The sequence below is a fragment of the Leptonychotes weddellii genome, chromosome 1 (assembly GCF_054177405.1).
Source record: "Leptonychotes weddellii isolate Sample4059 chromosome 1, ASM5417740v2, whole genome shotgun sequence".
NCBI classification, from domain to species: Eukaryota; Metazoa; Chordata; class Mammalia; order Carnivora; family Phocidae; genus Leptonychotes; species Leptonychotes weddellii.
Genome location: NC_138369.1, coordinates 17,309,133 through 17,326,939, shown reverse-complemented (window position 1 = coordinate 17,326,939; position 17,807 = coordinate 17,309,133). Strand labels below are relative to the sequence as shown.

The window sequence follows — 17,807 nt, the reverse complement described above, 5'->3', positions numbered from 1 at the left end:
GCAGACTCCCTGCCGAGCAGGGAGCCCGATGCGGGACTCGATCCTGGGACTCCAGGATCATGACCTGAGCCGAAGGCAGTCGCTTAACCAACCGAGCCACCCAGGCGCCCTGGGGTTTGGTTTTGAGTGAAAGTTCTAGATCGTGAGTCTGGATTCTAGGTCTCAGGCGCAGCTCTGACTTGAAGGCTGGGTCTGAGACCCGAGTCTACGTTCTCCGTGAGCCTTAGACGGGGGTGGGCGCTGAGCAGAGGCAGGAGCCTCCCCGGGGAGGGCTTGGAGAGAGGGGTGTGGGAGCCCTGCTGGGAGCCCCCAGGAAGTGGGGGCAGGTGGGGGCGGGGCTGGGGCTGTTCTCTCACAGGCCCGCAGGGCCCCTGCTGTGGTGCCCTGCACCCCCTGTCTCTCCTGGTGCAGGCCGCCGTGCTGGCCGTGGTCCTGGCCCCGGGCGCCCTGCCTCCCTTCCTGCCCTGTGAGCTCCAGCCCAACGGCCTGGTGGACTGCAACTGGCTGTTCCTCAAGTCTGTGCCCCGCTTCTCGGCGGCAGCGCCCCGCGGGAACATCACCAGCCTCTCCCTCTACTCCAACCGCATCCACCACCTCCGCAACTCTGACTTTGTCCACCTGTCCAGCCTGCGGCGTCTCAACCTCAAGTGGAACTGCCCCCCCGCCGGCCTCAGCCCCATGCACTTCCCCTGCCACATGACCATCGAGCCCAATACCTTCCTGGCCGTGCCCACCCTGGAGGACCTGAACCTGAGCTACAACAGCATCACCACCGTGCCCGCCCTGCCCAGTTCCCTCGTGTCCCTGTCCCTGAGCCGCACCAACATCCTGGTGCTGGACCCTGCCCACCTCGCAGGCCTGCACGCCCTGCGCTTCCTCTTCCTGGATGGCAACTGCTACTACAAGAACCCCTGCCAACGGGCCCTGCAGGTGGCCCCGGGCGCCCTCCTGGGCCTGGGCAATCTCACACACCTGTCGCTCAAGTACAACAACCTGACCGTGGTGCCCCGCCGCCTGCCCCCCAGCCTGGAGTACCTGCTCTTGTCCTACAACCACATCATCACCCTGGCCCCCGATGACCTGGCCAATCTGACCGCCCTGCGCGTGCTTGATGTGGGCGGGAACTGTCGCCGCTGTGACCACGCCCGCAACCCCTGCAGGGAGTGCCCCCACGGCTTCCCCAAGCTGCACCCTGACACCTTCAGCCACCTGAGCCGCCTCGAAGGCCTGGTGTTGAAGGACAGCTCTCTCCACAGCCTGGACCCCAGGTGGTTCCATGGCCTGGGCAACCTCCTGGTGCTGGACCTGAGCGAGAACTTCCTGTACGGCTGCATCACCAAAACCACAGCCTTCCACGGCCTGGCCCGGCTGCGCAGACTCAACCTGTCCTTCAATTACCACAAGAAGGTGTCCTTCGCCCACCTGCGTCTGGCGCCCTCCTTCGGGAGCCTGCTGTCCCTGCGGGAGCTGGACATGCATGGCATCTTCTTCCGCTCGCTCAGCGAGACCACGCTCCGGCCGCTGGCCCACCTGCCCATGCTCCAGCGTCTGCATCTGCAGCTGAACTTCATCAACCAGGCCCAGCTCGGCATCTTCGGGGCCTTCCCGGGCCTGCGCTACGTGGACCTGTCGGACAACCGCATTAGCGGAGCTGCGGAGCGGGCGGCGGGGGCCACGGGGGCCACGGGGGCCACGGGGGAGGCGGGCGGGGCGGAGGAAGTCTGGCGGCCGTCCAGGGACCTGGCTGCGGGCCCACCAGGCACCCCGAGCTCTGAGGACTTCATGCCAAGCTGTGGGGCCCTCAACTTCACCTTGGACCTGTCGCGGAACAACGTAGTGACGATCCAGCCGGAGATGTTCGCCCGGCTCTCGCACCTACAGTGCCTGTGCCTGAGCCACAACAGCATCTCTCAGGCGGTCAACGGCTCACAGTTCGCGCCGCTGAGCAGCCTGCGCGTGCTGGACCTGTCCCACAACAAGCTGGACCTGTACCACGGGCGCTCCTTCACCGAGCTGCCGCGGCTGGAGGCCCTGGACCTCAGCTACAACAGCCAGCCCTTCGGCATGCGCGGCGTGGGCCACAACCTCAGCTTTGTGGCGCAGCTGCCGGCCCTGCGCTTCCTCAGCCTGGCGCACAACGCCATCCACAGCCGCGTGTCCCAGCAGCTCCGCAGCGCCTCGCTCTGGGCCCTGGACTTCAGCGGCAACGCCCTGAGCCAGATGTGGGCCGAGGGGGACCTCTACCTGCGCTTCTTCCAAGGCCTGAGGAGCCTGGTCCGGCTGGACCTGTCCCAGAATCGCCTGCACACCCTCCTGCCCCGCAACCTGGACAAGCTCCCCAAGGGCCTGCGGCTGCTGCGTCTCCGTGACAACTACCTGGCCTTCTTCAACTGGACCAGCCTGACCCTCCTCCCCATGCTGGAGGCCCTGGACCTGGCGGGGAATCAGCTGAAGGCCCTGAGCAACGGCAGCTTGCCGAACGGCACCCGGCTCCAGAGGCTGGACCTCAGCAGCAACAGCATCGGCTTCGTGGTCCCCGGCTTTTTCGCCCTGGCCACGAGGCTGCGAGAGCTCAACCTCAGCGCCAACGCCCTCAAGACGGTGGAGCCCTCCTGGTTTGGCCCCGTGGCAGGCGCCCTGAAAGTCCTCGACGTGACCGCCAACCCGCTGCACTGCGCCTGTGGGGCGGCCTTCGTGGACTTCTTGCTGGAGGTGCAGGCCGCGGTGCCCGGGCTGCCCAGCCACGTCCGCTGTGGCAGCCCCGGCCAGCTCCAGGGCCGCAGCATCTTCGAGCAGGACCTGCGCCTCTGCCTGGACGAGGCCCTCTCCTGGGACTGCTTCGGCCTCTCGCTGCTGGCCGTGGCCCTGAGCCTGGCCGTGCCCACGCTGCACCGCCTGTGTGGCTGGGACCTCTGGTACTGCTTCCACCTGTGCCTGGCCTGGCTGCCGCGGCGCGGCCGACGCCGGGACGCCGCCGCCCTGCCCTACGACGCCTTCGTGGTCTTCGACAAGGCGCAGAGCTCGGTGGCCGACTGGGTGTACAACGAGCTGCGGGTGCAGCTGGAGGAGCGCCGCGGGCGCCGGGCGCTGCGCCTGTGCCTGGAGGAACGCGACTGGCTGCCCGGCAGAACGCTCTTCGAGAACCTGTGGGCCTCGGTCTACAGCAGCCGCAAGACGCTGTTCGTGCTGGCCCACACGGACCGCCTGGGCGGCCTCCTGCGCGCCAGCTTCCTGCTGGCCCAGCAGCGCCTCCTGGAGGACCGCAAGGACGTGGTGGTGCTGGTGATCCTGCGCCCGGATGCGCACCGCTCCCGCTACGTGCGCCTGCGTCAGCGCCTGTGCCGCCAGAGCGTCCTCCTGTGGCCCCGGCAGCCCCGCGGCCAGCGCGCCTTCTGGGCCCAGCTGGGCACCGCCCTGACCAGGGACAACCGCCACTTCTACAACCAGAACTTCTGCCGCGGCCCCACGACGGCCGAATAGCCCGGGCCTGCCGCCCCGCCACGCCGCCGCGCGGCCTCCCCTGCTCCCAGCCGGCACGCAGCAGGCGCTCACTAAGCAAGCGCCCCTCGGAGGCCCAGCGGCTAAGCCTGAGCTCACCGGAGGCGTGGGCGGGAGGCCAGAAGGGGGGCTGCGCCGGCCTTCCCTGCCTGCAGTGAGGAGGGACGAGAGGTGATTCGGCAGAAATTGCCGAGCAGGAAAACGGGGGGCCCAGACACCGCAGGTCTGCAGGGCAGGGAAGCTGCTGAGGGCTGTTGTGTTGACGAGCATCTTCTCAGGGGAGTCTGGGGAAGGTCCCTGAATGTGGTCTCGGTCCGTCGCAGAGAGCAGGCTGGGTCTCCGGTCCCATCCAGGCCCCTCCTCACACGGCCTCCCCTCCCCATCCCAGGCCGCTCCAGGCAGCCCAGTGCAGGCTGGGTCGTATACTGGCCTCGGGATCTGCCTCCCACACCCGCACGCCTGAAAATGCCTTGAGGGCAGAGAACTGGCAGGCCTGCTTCATTTCTGGCCCCCAGCAAAATCCTGAGAGGCAGCGGCCCTGCGGAGTGTTCATTCCGGCGGGGGGGGGGGGAAGCTTTGTGCTGAGTTCAGGGGGGCGTTGGCGCCCTCTGGTGGTCATGCCTGTGCTGTGCCCTGGACACTGGCCCGGGGCTGGGGAGAAGCCTCTGAGTAGCTCCCCGCCGCAGGGAGCTGGGAGCCACAGAAGATGCTAGAGTGGGCTCACAATCCGTCCGTTTCTGTTTTCACCTAGAATGGATACTGGGTGTCTCTGTTCTGACATCAAAGGGACACCTGGGTGAGCCCCCACCTGGCTAGAAAGGTGGGGCCTGCTTTCCCGGCCCCTGCGTTTCACCGCAGATTGCCCTTAGGTGGGAGACAGCCACATCTGATGAGGGTGGAGTACGTGTGTACATTTCTGGTTCTCATATCCAGTGTAGGGTTCCAGACACTGCTTGGAACACCAATGACCGGTGTTTGGAGACAGCCGAGTGTGTGGGGAGTTGTGGGTCACGTCAGGCCTGGAGCCTTGGAGGTTGCTTTGTCCTGGACTACTGCCTCACTGTCCCCACAACTGAACTTGCCCTCTGAGGAGCAGAAGAGACGTGTGCAGCCGGACAGCTGACGCTGGGGCCTGGGGTGGCGGGAGAGTGGAACCAGCTTGGCTGGCTCAGGACAGTTGGGGGCCGGCGCAGCCACTCCAGGTCTCTGCGGTGGAAGGTGGGTGCTGGCCGAAGACTTGGCTATAACCTTACACAGCCTGACTGTGGGCAGCCCTGGGGTTTGAGGGGGAGCATAGCTGGGAGAGAAATGTAGGCCAACTTCCTCTTTCTGACTTGGGCACAGGGGCTCCTGTGGTAGGCTGGTGGCCCCTGTTATCTGCTTGCCTGACAGAAAGAGGGGCGCCTGGGTGGCTCAGTCGGTTAAGCGTCTGCCTTCGGCTCAGGTCATGATCTCAGGGCCCTGGGATCAAGTCCCGCGTCAGGCTCCTTGCTCAGCGGAAGTCTGCTTCTCCCTCTGCCACTCCCCCTACTTGTACTCTCTCTCTCTCTCTCTCTGACAAATAAATAAATAGAATCTTTAAAAAAAAAGGGAAGAAAGACAGAAAGGTCTGATCCACCAGTTGGAAGTCCCACATGGGCTCTGTCCTGTCTTGAGAAGGCCTGTTAGCTTCTGGAGGAGCGGACCGAGGCACGGCATGGCCCCGCATACTTCCTTGGCCTGTGCTTGGGAGAAAAGAAAACAAGAACTGTCTTTTGGCCAGGCTGGAGTCGGGGGGAAGCCCCTGCCGCACGGCTCGTGGGCTGATCTGGCCGCGTCTAGGAGCAGGAAGCAGGGCCTTATCCAGGGCCCCACAGTTTGCATGTGGGGAGCACCATCTGCCTGTCTCTCAGGACAGCTGAGTCGGCCCTCAGGCAGTTTTCAGATAGAATCCTCATGTACCCACCCACCCACTCATGCTCACAGTCCTGGTTCTTTTGGGGCTTCAGATTCAGAAGAGCATTTTCCGAAATTGAGCACGAGGTTATGGTAGGACGGTTGGCTTGGCTTAAGTGAGTCTGAGGGTTCATGGCCCTTGGTTCAACCTGCAGAAAAAAAGATCTGCTGTCTACAGGATCAGAAGGGGCAGAGCTCCGTTATCCTGGGTGTTAGGCTCAGGTGGGGCTGGGGGAGAGGCGGCTGCCGCTGCACTGTGCTCAGGAAGGGTGCTCATGGTTGACTCCAGGCCCTCTCCTCCACGCTGCTGGACATCCTTGACCATGAGACTAGCGACGACCTCGCCCTGCAAGGCTGGAGAAGAGTGGGACTCAGGTCGGGCTACCTGGGCTAACTATTGGCTCTGCCATTTGGATTATCTCGGGCAGGCGACCTCCTGTTTGGAGCCTCAGTTTGCTCATCTGTAAATGGGGGTGGCCAGGGTTACTCTGCCGGCTATTAAGAAGGCTTGGTGCTAATGCATGTGAAGGTCTGAGAAACTAGCAGCCCTCAGCCATCATTATTAGGTAAGGGGCTTCTGCGGAGGACAGCTAGCTGATGCGGCTTCAGTATTTTATCTCTGTAACCCAGAGACTGATCCTTCACCCAGAGCACTGAATGGGGTTCAGAGGCAGATGTGGTTGAATTAGAGGCACATGAAGCTCCGAGCGGGCCCCTGGGGTTGCCTCCTGTGCTTTTTGCCGTCGTGGGGGCAGTGAGTACTAGACAGACGTCTGGGGACAAGACTTAGGAAAACCTGATAGGAGGAAAACGTAAATGTAAGAAAATTCTCCCTGCTAAGATTAGAAACGACAACTCTCTCTTTTCCCTCAAGGATACTTTCATGCCCCGGGCATCTATATATTCTTGGAAAACTTCGATGACATCATACATTTCCATACTGAAGTCCTTATTATGATGAGGGAGCAGAAGGCTAGCTGAAGACAAAGCACAAGCTGACACCCTGCAACCTCCCTGCACCCCCCACTCCCGGGCAGGACAGGTGTGACACTCTTCCAGGAATCTCCCAACTATCTTAATGCCTTGCCAGAGGGAAAAACAAGCTTAGCTTGATGATAGCCAGGCCTCTAGTATCCCGAGGGTCTTCTTTAACATATGAAAATCCTTTTGAAACCTCCCTTTTCCGGGGCACCTGGGTGGCTCAGTCATTGGGCGTCTGCCTTGGGCTCAAGGGGTCCTGGGATCGAGCCCCGCATCGGGCTCCCTGCTCAGCGGGAAAGCCCGCTTCTCCCTCTCCCGCTCCCCCTGCTTGTGTTCCCTCTCTCACTGTGTCTCTCTGTCAAATGAATAAATAAAATCTTAAAAAAAAAAAAGAAACCTCCCTTTTCCTTACTTCCCCCAACTGCTGAGGATATAATCAGCCACTTCTCAAGACCCCTGGGGGAACAGCTGTTTCCACCCACGGTTCTGTCCCCATGCTTTAATAAAACCACCTGTTTGGGGCGCCTGGGTGGCTCAGATGGTTAAGCGTCTGCCTTCGGCTCGGGTCGTGATCCCAGGGTCCTGGGATCGAGCCCCACATCGGGCTCCTGGCTCGGCGGGGAGCCTGCTTCTCCCTCTCCCTCTGCCTCTCTCCCTGCTCATGCTCTCTCTCTGTGTGTATCTCTGTGTCTCAAATGAATAAATAAAATCTTAAAAAAAAAAAAAATAAAACCACCTTTTTGCACCAAAGATGTCTCAAGAATACTTTCTTGGTCATTGGCTCTGGACTTCACCCCACCGAACCTCACCTATATTCTAAAACCACATCAATTAGAAGCCCAGCTCCTTATTGTGAAGCAGTTCACAAATCCTGTCCATTTCCTGCAGACGGGTCCATCATCCTGTCTTCTCATAACCATGAGTAGCAGTGAGAAAAGGAGCGTGACCAACCCCCTTGACCCAGCAGATTCTGGGTCTTTTGAGAAGGAGGGGGGGTGGGTCTTGCTAAGTGTTCAGAGAGAAACAGGACCTGCACTAGAGGGAACAAGTCACCCTGGGAGGAAGGGGGCGGAGGGAGTTCCTGCCCGGTGTAGGAGTGTGGGGGACAATGGGAAAGCCCGGCCAGCGCTCTGGAGGGACCGGGGCTGGGAAAGCAAGTGAGGCGTGTTTCCAGAGCAGAAAGGAACCGTGTGCGGTTGCAAGGTGACAGGACTTGTATCATGCCCAGGGGCCTGCCTACATGGGTGGCTTTGATGGGACCAGGACTCGGCCGCTCTCTCCAGACCCAGTCCGGAGAAGGGGGCGCTCCAGGAAGGCGTGCCAGGACAACGGTGTCCAGGGAGGAGAGAGCACAGCCGCCCCTCTAGAGATAAGAGCAGGGGGGCAAGGCCACGCATTCTCTGTCCTCCAGCTGCTTGTTGTTTCCTCAGCTCACTTCTGCTTTCCGGTGAAGTGGACTTGGATGTCTCCCTTGGTCCCTGTTATGGGCTGAATGCGTACGTCCCCAATTCATGTATTAAAGCCCTAACCCCAATGTGGTGACGTTTGGAGGTATGGCCCTTGTGATGGGATTAGTGGCCTTAGGAGAAAGAAAAAGGCGGTGATCTCTCTCCACCCATATTCTCAGGAAAGGTCATGTGAATTTATAGCGAGGAGAGAATGGTCCGCAAGCCAGGAAGAGGGCTCTCACCAGGAACTGAACCTGCTAGCACCCTGGTGTTGACCTTCCCGGCCTCCGTAACTGTGAGAGATGGAGGTCTCCTGTTGTCTGGTGTCTGCAGTGGTTTGTTAGGGCAGCCGAGTGAAGGAAGCCCCCTCTCCTTCATTCAACACACATTTGCTCAGTGCATGCTGTGTGTCAGGTGCTGTGCTGGCCGCCAGGGATACAGAAGGGGTAAGTCGGGGCAGATGACCAACAGGGGCAAAGTCATTGCGGGTGGTGACCAGTGCTCTGAAGGGCAGCACAGGAGGAGGTCAAGTGATGGGAAGAACAGAGGGGCTGGGCTGCCTCATCCTGGGGGCTCAGGGAAGGTCTCCTCAGGACCCTTGCCCTGTGTAAAGACAGGCAGCCGTGCCAGGATCCAGAGTAGCAAACTCCAGGGAAGAAACAATGGCTAACACCAAGGCCTGGAAGCCGGGGAGCACCTGGGGGAGCTGAAGCCCAGGAGTGTGCGCCAACACATGAAGCAGAGGGAGCAGATGGGAGGTGGGATGGGCTCCCCACCTCAGAGAACGCAGTCAGCCTGTGTGAGGAAGCTAGAACTTAACCTGAGTGCCCCTGGAAGGCCCAGGAAAGTTTTCTGCAGGGGAGGAACATAATCTGCTTTATAATTTTAAAAGCTCTCTTGGGCTGCCATGTGGGGTCGAGGCTGGGGCAGATGCCAGGATGAAGGTGGCACCCCCGGGGTCACAGCAGCAGGGCTGACAAGAATTGGCCTGGCCCGAGATGGAGCTTACAGGTAGAACCTAAGAGGACTCAAGTGAGTCTCAAGTGACGCGAGAGAGCAGACTTGTCCGTAAGCGGCCAGCACAAGCTGGTAGAGGCCGGGGAGGCGGGCAGACCGGCTGCCCCGGGGCCTGTGTGGCTCGAGAGGCCTGTCTGCCAGCCGTCAGCGGCCAATAGCTGGCACCGGGAACCCAGGGCTGGGGGAGGTCGCATGGCGTGAGGGGGAGCGCTGAGGGCAGGTACTGTGAAACTGGGGGAGCTCGGCCTTCAAAGGAGGACCAGCTCATGAAGTAGGAGGGCCGTGTTCAGGAGAGGTTAGTGACACGGAAGCTGTGAAGGCCAAGGACAGCCAGCCACCTCAAAGACCCCTGGGGGGTCAGTGAGAGGAAAACAGAACCACTGGATTTGGCACAGTAGAGGCAAGACGTGGTAAGAAAAGGGCAGCTTCCACAGGGAACAGGATGAGGGAGCGAGCAGGGCAGCAAAGCAGAAAACAGGCAGAAGAGAGGGGTGCGGTAGCAGCCAGCAGGGGGTCTAGGCAGAGGGAGCGCTTGTTTCTTTTTAAGGTGGACAACAAAGCCTGCTGCAGGGTTAGGGTTAGGGTTAGAGAGGGTTGTAGGAAGGCCCTAGGAACCAGGGGACGCAGAATACACGCGGAAGGAGTCGGAGAGGAGCACGAACACCTGCACCGTCCCTGTAAGGGACACCATCACAGGTGGCAGGGGCAGATGGGCTGGAGGACTCGGTGGCGACAGACAAGCGTTCCCTCCTGCTGTCCTACCTGCAGAGGGAAGCCTGAGGCCAAGGCGGTGGCAGGGGAGGGACAGCAGGGAGGGCGACAGCGATCAGAGGCGGAGTGACGGGGCCGCCGCCAGGTGGCTGGCATGGCGGGCAGCCGAGAGGTAGCTGGGTTCAAGCTGAGGAGGAAGCCCGGCCACTGCAGCAGGGGCAGAGGGCCCAGTGTATGTTCCTCATCACTTCACAGAGCGCCACCACAAAGACCGCATTGAAAGGGAGGGAAAAAATGATTTCTCTGATTCAGTGGCCAATAACAGGAGGACCCATCACTTACACAAGAATTTATTTCCAGGACTGTGCTTTTACTATAGATTAAAATTTAATATAATTTAATTCACATATAAAGACAGCTCTGGAGACTATCTGGATACGACATGGTCTGGGGTTAAGTGAGTAACTGAGGTCATGACACACTCAGGCCTGGGCAGATACCAACTTGCTCATGCCGGAGAAGTAGGATTTCTCTCTTTCACTCATCACTTCGAAATGCAGTGGCCTCCTGCAGAAGTTGCACTCGGCTGAAGAATGTGGCTTGAGTTCCAGCCCCACTCGCTTCCATGTGGCCAGCAGATTCTCTGTGAGGAGTTTTTAAAAATTGAAGGGAGTATGTATCCAAGAGAAATGCAAACATCGGCCCACACAAAAAGTCGAACACAAACATTGGCAGCACTATTATCTTCCTAACAGTCAAAAAGCAGAAACAACCTAAATGTCCACAGACTGATGGACAAACACCGTGTGGTATATCCACACCAAAGAAGATTAGTTGGTACTAGAAAGAAAGGGAGGATTCGTGCTACAACGCGGATGGGCCCTGAAAACACTGTGCTGTCCAAGAAGCCAGGCACACAGGACCCATGCAGTGTTACATGGAAAGTAAAGCCTGGGCACAGGCAGGAAGGGGGTCAGCAGCTGATAGGGGCTGGGGCTGGGGAAACACGCAGTGGCTGCTCGTGAGTATGCGGTTTCTCTCTGGGCTGATGAAAACGTTCTGGAATCAGACAGTGGTGACGGTTGCCCAACATCACGACATACTTAGAACCCATGGAACTGTATACTTTATGTATAATTTTTAAAGATTTTATTTATTAATTTGCATGCACGCACGTGACAGAGAGGGCGCGTGAGAGAGCACAAGCAGGGGGAGCGGCAGGCAGGCCACTCCCCGCCGGCGGGGAGCCTGCTTCTCCCTCTCCCACTCCCCCTGCTTGTGCTCTCTCTCTCTCGCTGTATCGCTGTCAAATAAATAAATAAAATCTTTAAAAAAAAAAAAAAGGTGAAATTAGGGGTGCCTGGGTGGCTCAGCTGGGTAAGCGGCTGACTCTTCTTGATTTTGGCTCAGGTTGTGATCTTAGAGTCATGAGATCGAGCCCCATGTCATCGGGCTCTGTGCTCAGTGGGGAGTCTGCTTGGGATTCTCTCCCTCTCTCCCCCTCTGCCCGTGCCCCTTCCCCTCTCCGCACTCACATACTCTCTCTTGCTCTCTAAATGACTCTAGAAAAACCAAAAGGGTGAAATTTGTGATATGTGAATTATAGGTCAATAAAGCTATTATAAAAATAAGCAAAAATCGAGCAACAAAACCCAAGTCTGGCTTTGTTTCACACAGCTTCAGGGAAGAAGTTGCTCCAACATCGTTCCACTACACTGAAACTGAACATTCCTGGCAGAACGGCCCCAAAGCCCGCAAGGCAGCAAGACCATCTTGGGGGCCTCAGGAGGCAAAGGCGACCTGTGGCTGAAAGCAATCCCTCCATCTTTGCCTTTAGGTTGGACACAGAGGGTGCTGGGACGGTTGAACAGAGCTGCAAGCCTTATAAAACACTGAACAATTACTCTTATGAGAAGAGGTTAGGTGGGGGGTTGCCTCAGGGACCATACACCAGAGAAACGGAGAGAAGCACAGAGCTGACCTCCAGAGGACCAGGGCTGACTCAGGCCTTCAGAGGCCTCTCTCTCCTCCCCTGCACTAGCCATTCCTGTGCATCTTTGAGTCATCCCGACAAGGGGGCACTGGAAACAGTGGATGGATGAGCAGGGACGAGCCCTCAGAGCTTCTAAGTCGTGTCTGCACCCCCTAAAGCGAATCCAACAACTAAATGTCTTTTACAGTTTTAAAGCATCTGAGAGCATTCTTAATTTCTTGGAGAGAAGAAACGGATCTGAATGCCTTCGAAAGGCTCCAATCACACACACTGCAAGGACAGCGTGGTGCAAATTTCTAGCGAGGTACCGCAGCTCTGCAGTACTCACCAAGGAAATAGTTCATCATCTGTGGTGTGTGGTGAGGGGTGGGGGCGATCCGCAGAAGCTCCTCCCCCCGGGGCACCGTGGGGTAGTTGATGGCTTGGACGTAGATGTTATGCCTGCTCATTAGTTCATCACAGACTTCGGTGTTTTTAGCAGCATCTGCAACCTGAGTTTGTAACAGAAGGTAAGGTCACCGCAGGACAGACCACCCCTTAGCAGTGATTCTAATGAACACGGCACTCAGGAGGGAGGCTCAGGCTCGAGCAGCCACGCAAGCTGCCACTTAAAGGGCCCAGGAGTGCTTAGTACGGACCAGAGAACTGAAAGCACATTAGAAGGTCACACACTGATCTCCCTCCCAGGCTTCAACTCCAGGTGCCGCCAGCTGATCCTCCTACCCAGGGATGTGTGTAACCGTGGGAATGAAGCAGCTTTGATTATACTAGCTATATTAATTCTACTAATTCAACTGTGACACCAACAGGGCTGCCATTTATAGTGGAAAGGGCAAGACCTATTTCGATATTAACTGAATAAAAAGCTAGACTTCAAAGCTAGCCATGTGGAGGCTTCCGGAACTTTTTACACATAAGCTCTTTTAAGGCTAGTGCTCTGGAGAAGGAACCTCTGCTCTAGCCTGCTGGGTTCAAAGGCTTCATTCTCACTGTGAAGTCAGCCCAAGGCAGGGACAGTGCAGAGAGCCACTGACTACAGCCCCCTGCCCCAGCAGTCACCCTGTCCCAGCCCAACTTCAGGAAGGCGTGAACCAGAACATCCCAGGTCACGTGCGGAGGCACAGCCCCCAGCAAGTCCAGTCCCGGACAGGTCATTACCCGGACAGGGATGATGTGACTGGGGCAGTGGACGACCGGGAGGCCTGCGTCCATGAGCATCTGCCTCATGAGCTTGACGTTGCGCTGGTGCTGACGGCGAAGCGCCCGCCCCTCGGCGCTCTTCAGAATCCGCACAGACTCCAGGGCTCCGGCCAGCAGCATGGGCGGCAGGGAGGTGGTGAAGATGAAGCCGGCCGCATAGGACCGCACAGTGTCGATCAGAGAACTCGTGCTGGCGATGTACCCTCCGACACAGCCAAAGGCTTTGCCTGCGAGGAGAAAGCTTCATTTATTCCGTAACGGCCCCTGTATGTGCCCAGCAGAGTGCCACAGAGCCTCGGAGCCCTTTTGTCTTTATCCTCTCTATGTGCCCTAAGACTCAAGTCAAGGGATGTCCACCCATTTCTGAAAGGGAGAAAGTGGAGGTTAGGGTCCTCCCCTAAATCACAGGACCAAGCTGGTGTCTGACGAGGACCAAAGAACAGGTCTCCACACCAGTCCTGACGCTGAGGGACCTGTCCCCGTGTGCCCCAACAGCGAGCGGCAGCCTCTCGTCCCCCCTGCCTTTCCCACCCGGACTCGCTGCTCCGCCAGCAGGTAAGGTGCCACCTCCCACGGCGGGCCTGGTGCGTGCGTCCTCTCACCACGAGCATCCCCCTGGGGCCAGAAGGTAACCCAGCTAAGACATGAGCTGTTTTGGCGTGACCAGTATTATTTCCTTCCAAAGTAAACACAGAACTCTGACGAGCAGCATTGCCCAGAGAAACATGAAAACTCAGAACCTATTAGGGCTGATTTAGGGCCAACCTCCTTTCTCAATTCTCCTTAAATCCCTTTGTATAATCTGTAGCTCAAGTTTCAGGGTTAAGGACTGCAGAAGGGTCCTTCTAGATGTCAACACTGTGTTCTGTAACGAACACCCCTGCTTGAACCCCATGTGGGGCTGGGCTGGCATGAGCTCTTACAGCGGCCAGTCCCTCTCTGCAGCCCGCCCCAGTGTGCGACTACGCCTTTCCCGCTGAAAGAAAAGCGTTGCTGGAAGGAAGACACGTGAACGAGTGCTTTCCTCCTGACAAGGCTCTGCCCTGCAACCCCTGCGCTCTCCTGGTCTCCCCAAGGTCCTCAGCCCCGACAGTGCCGAAGGGCACTCTTTTTGGCCTGCCCTTCCTTTACCAAGTGCAGGCTGTGAACTGGCATTTTAGCTAAGTGCTACCTGGGTCTCCAACTGCCTTACTAACTTTGAAATCCTCACATTTGTTTAATTCATGTTTTCATCTCTCTGGAGTCCTCACAGGCAAAGAGAATGTCTACGGTAACTGTCTGCACACAATTCATTTATCTTCTCCACAAAAACTGAGGTAGGGTCTGTTATCTCCATCACATAAGCGTTCCTACTTTCCGAAAGTTGTTATGCCCCCTCACTTTTACGAGAGACCTACATTACACTTGTTTTCGCTAACCGGAAGAAATCTGAAGAGGACTTTCACTTTTACGATGAAAGGTGAAAAGCGAAAATAGCCTTTGGTGTGTGGCAGCGAGCCATGAGAGAGGCAGCGTGCACCCCAAGCAGCCAGAGTGGCCCCACTGAGCCCCGGCTCCGGGAACCACTCGGCACCCCAGCAGCAGGCGCCACAGCTTTGACCTCGGTCTGTGAGCACCTGTGTCTCTGCTTTACGCCATTTTGGCTGACGAGAGGTTTCAAAGGAACACTCCGCTTCTGGGTCGTGGGGAAACCTATATTGGTGAGGAAGCGGAGGGGCAGAGAGATGAACTACCAGCCCAAGGTCACAGAGGCGGGAGTCAGGCAGCCAGGATTCACAGCCAGCAGGCAGCATGGCGACAACGCCCAGCTCTGTGACACGATGCTTCTCACCCAGGAGCAGCAAATACAAAGTAGAGCTCAGTGCTTCACGCCACCTGAACCCACAGGTCCTCACGAATGCTCTAGGAGAACAGCACTCCATCTTTTTTTTTTTTTTTTTAATATAACAGAACAATCTGAAGTAGAGAGAGTAAAGGCTGTCACCATGGCGTGCAGCTAGAACCACAACTACACTTGCAATGAGCCCGAATGGCAACAAAGAGTATTTCTGTCAGGTGAGGCTGTGAGATTTCCTTTGGTTCTGGGAGCCATGCCTCTCTGATTGAAGGGATTCTGCTAAGCTGTACCACCACTGAGCAGATACAAACTCATCCAGAAAGTGGCCCAGGCTTTACAGGCCACCACCCTGTCTCCTCACCCGATCCCAGCTAGTCCTTGGCCTTGTTAGGAGAATAAAATTTTAGTGCAGATTGCAGAATGTGCAGGAGTATACGTACCAAGCGTTCCAGAAATGATGTCCATTTTAGGCATAACTCCATCCCGATCACCAATCCCTCCACCTTGAGCCCCGTACAGTCCCACTGCGTGGACCTCATCCACGAAGGTGATTGCTCCAAACTCATGCGCCACATCACACAGCTCTTCCAGTGGGCACACTGCTCCTGAAGAAAGAGCACAGACTCCTCTGAAGAGCTTGCTACTTCACAAATTTCTGTTTTGGTTAAGAGTCAGAACAAAATAACTTCTGTTCTAAAGGTATTATTTTAATATTGGGAAAAATAATGAACTTCCCCCAGTTTCTAGGTCATCTTGGGGTCTCAGAGCCTAGTAAGAGCCAGAATAGAAAATCTACATTCACCCAAACCTCCACAATGTCCACCAAATACAAAATCCTAGCAGAGTAAGAAGAAATTGCAGAAACAAAATAAACATCACACTTTTCAAAGAGTCCAGGCCTAGTTTTTCATCTAAGGTTTCAGACTGGCCTCTACTTAGACTTACCATCCATTGAGTGGACGGTTTCAAATGCGACAATCTTGGGGACCGAAGGGTCAGATCTTTGCAGCAGTTCTCTGAGGTGGCTGACGTCATTGTGGCGGAAGATGTACTTTGGCACGCGGCTGTTCCGAATCCCTTGGATCATGGAGGCATGGTTCCCAGAATCGGAGTAAATCTCACAGCCTAACATGATAAAAACAAAAACAAAACACTACTTATTGCCATCTGCACCAAAGACAAATTATTTCCTAGACAGGGACAACAGACTTTGCCCTGAAAGTGCTGCTTTGCCCAGTAGGAAAGACACTCCTGGCCAGTTTCTTCCTGGGAAAATCGCGAGCTAGTGCTTCTCCTTTGAGAAGGCCCATAGGTGTAGAATAACCCAATGGGAGACAACCAATCTGCTTTTGCATCCGGCCACCTCATTCCAAGCTCCATCAAAAGATAACTACGAATGATTAAGAGAATTCTCCGAAGGATTTGCCTCGAATACAAAGCACGTTTGAAGCAATTAGTTTAAGGACAAGCCCTTAATTAGTATCTTTTGCTACTGCATCTTCTCATGTGCAGTGAGCACTTCATGTTTCAATTCAAGAAAAAAATGCTCCCGGGGCGCCTGGGTGGCTCAGTCGTTAGGCGTCTGCCTTTGGCTCAGGTTATGATCCCAGGGTCCTGGGATCGAGTCCCGCATCGGGCTCCCTGCTCGGCGGGAAGCCTGCTTCTCCCTCTCCCACTGCCCCTGCTTGTGTTCCCTCTCTCGCCGTCTCTCTGTCAAAAAATAAATAAAATCTTTAAAAGCAAAACAAAACAAAAAAAGAAAGAAAAAATGCTCCCAGATACTTTCATTGCTCATAACTGTTTCTGGTAAGCCCTCTGTATTGTCACTATCCCTGCTATTCCTAAGAAACCCAAAAAACTCTAAGGCACCAGGACAGGCTTCCTTAACCTACCCGGCATCATCCTAGCCAGAGTGAAGAGGGTTGAGTCGTTGGCCACAAAGCACGAGGAAAACAAGAGTGCTGCATCCTTCCCATGTAAATCAGCCAGCTCCTGCTCCAGGTCCACATGGAATTTACTAGTTCCAGAAATATTTCTGGTACCACCAGCTCCAGCACCATGCTGTTTCAAAGTGTCCCTTTTATTAAAAAAAAAAAAAAAAAAAAAGAAGGCAGACAGAAAATAAATCTCATGGTTCCAGATACTCTGTGAATCATTCCTCTCCCCAGGAGCTGGGACACTGAATCTTATGTTCATCTAGCAAGTCTCTCACGGTGAAACCAGGGGCCAGAAGTTTCAACTGCCTTCATCTTTAGACTAGGTGGCAGGTGTCAACACTAGGGTGAGGGTATCCTGAAGACCTCTAGGGATCATCAAAAACAAGTGTTTGTCACTAGGTACTTAGTATTAGCTGAGTTAACTTACTAAGGCGTCTTTTCTCTGACAAACATCCTTCTCTCCAAACACAACCTCAGTCTCTACCAGTCACATAATGTTAGGAGAGATCTACTACTACACCTCAGACTGGACTCTCTTTAGCAAGCCTCCCTACAGGTTTTGGCAAGCAATTCTCTCAAGTGTCTCTAGCCATGGCCAGCCTCCTGAAGCACATGAATGAGGGGATCTACCACCCTTGTTAATGTCCTTCCTCCAGTGCTGCTACATTGGCATCTCTCCATCTGCCTGTGCAAAGTGGCCTACCACTGGGAGCGGTGGGAGGTGAACGGGCACGAGTGGTCAATGAGCCCATACACTTGAACCCTCGCGCACGAAGGGGCTCCACATCTGCTCATCAAGTCCAGTCCAAAAGTCACCTGTCGGTATTTTCTTTTTAAGATTTTATTTACTGGGGTGCCTGGGTGGCTCAGTCGTTAGGCGTCTGCCTTCGGCTTGGTCATGATCCTGGGGTCCTGGGATCGAGTCCCGCATCGGGCTCCCTGCTCGGCTGGAAGCCTGCTTCTCCCTCTCCCACTCCCCCTGCTTGCGGTCCCTCTATCGCTGTATCTATCTCCATCAAATGAATAAATAAAATCTTTGGGTGCCTGGGTGGCTCAGTTGGTTAAGCGTCTGCCTTCGGCTCAGGTCATGATCCTGGGGTCTTGGGATCAAGCCCCGCATCGGGCTCCCTGCTCCGTGGGGAGCCTGCTTCTCCCGCTCCCATTCCCCCTGCTGTGTTCCCTCTCTTGAGGTCTCTCTCTCTGTGTCAAATAAATAAATAAAATCTTAAAAAAAAATAGATTTTATTTAC

The 17,807-nt window shown here is 56.1% G+C and overlaps 2 protein-coding genes across 2 annotated transcripts in view; one reads left to right on the top strand and one right to left on the bottom strand.

Annotated features, from left to right (window-relative positions):
- The window catches only part of TLR9 (toll like receptor 9), a 9,362-nt gene extending 4,022 nt beyond the window's left edge, over positions 1-5,340 (top strand). The window contains exon 2 of the mRNA XM_006750987.3: positions 367-5,340. Within this exon, the coding sequence (XP_006751050.1) occupies positions 367-3,480 (3,114 nt within the window). The 3' untranslated portion in view covers positions 3,481-5,340. The remainder of the gene's footprint in view (positions 1-366) is intronic.
- Positions 5,341-9,924: 4,584 nt separating this feature from the next.
- Positions 9,925-17,807, bottom strand: part of ALAS1 (5'-aminolevulinate synthase 1) — a 13,312-nt gene continuing 5,429 nt past the window's right edge. The window contains exons 4-9 of the mRNA XM_081805694.1: positions 16,513-16,816; positions 15,566-15,745; positions 15,061-15,225; positions 12,742-13,010; positions 11,912-12,074; positions 9,925-10,233 (exon numbers count right to left, since the gene is read on the bottom strand). Coding sequence (XP_081661820.1) covers positions 10,073-10,233; positions 11,912-12,074; positions 12,742-13,010; positions 15,061-15,225; positions 15,566-15,745; positions 16,513-16,816 — 1,242 coding nt within the window. The 3' untranslated portion in view covers positions 9,925-10,072. The remainder of the gene's footprint in view (positions 10,234-11,911; positions 12,075-12,741; positions 13,011-15,060; positions 15,226-15,565; positions 15,746-16,512; positions 16,817-17,807) is intronic.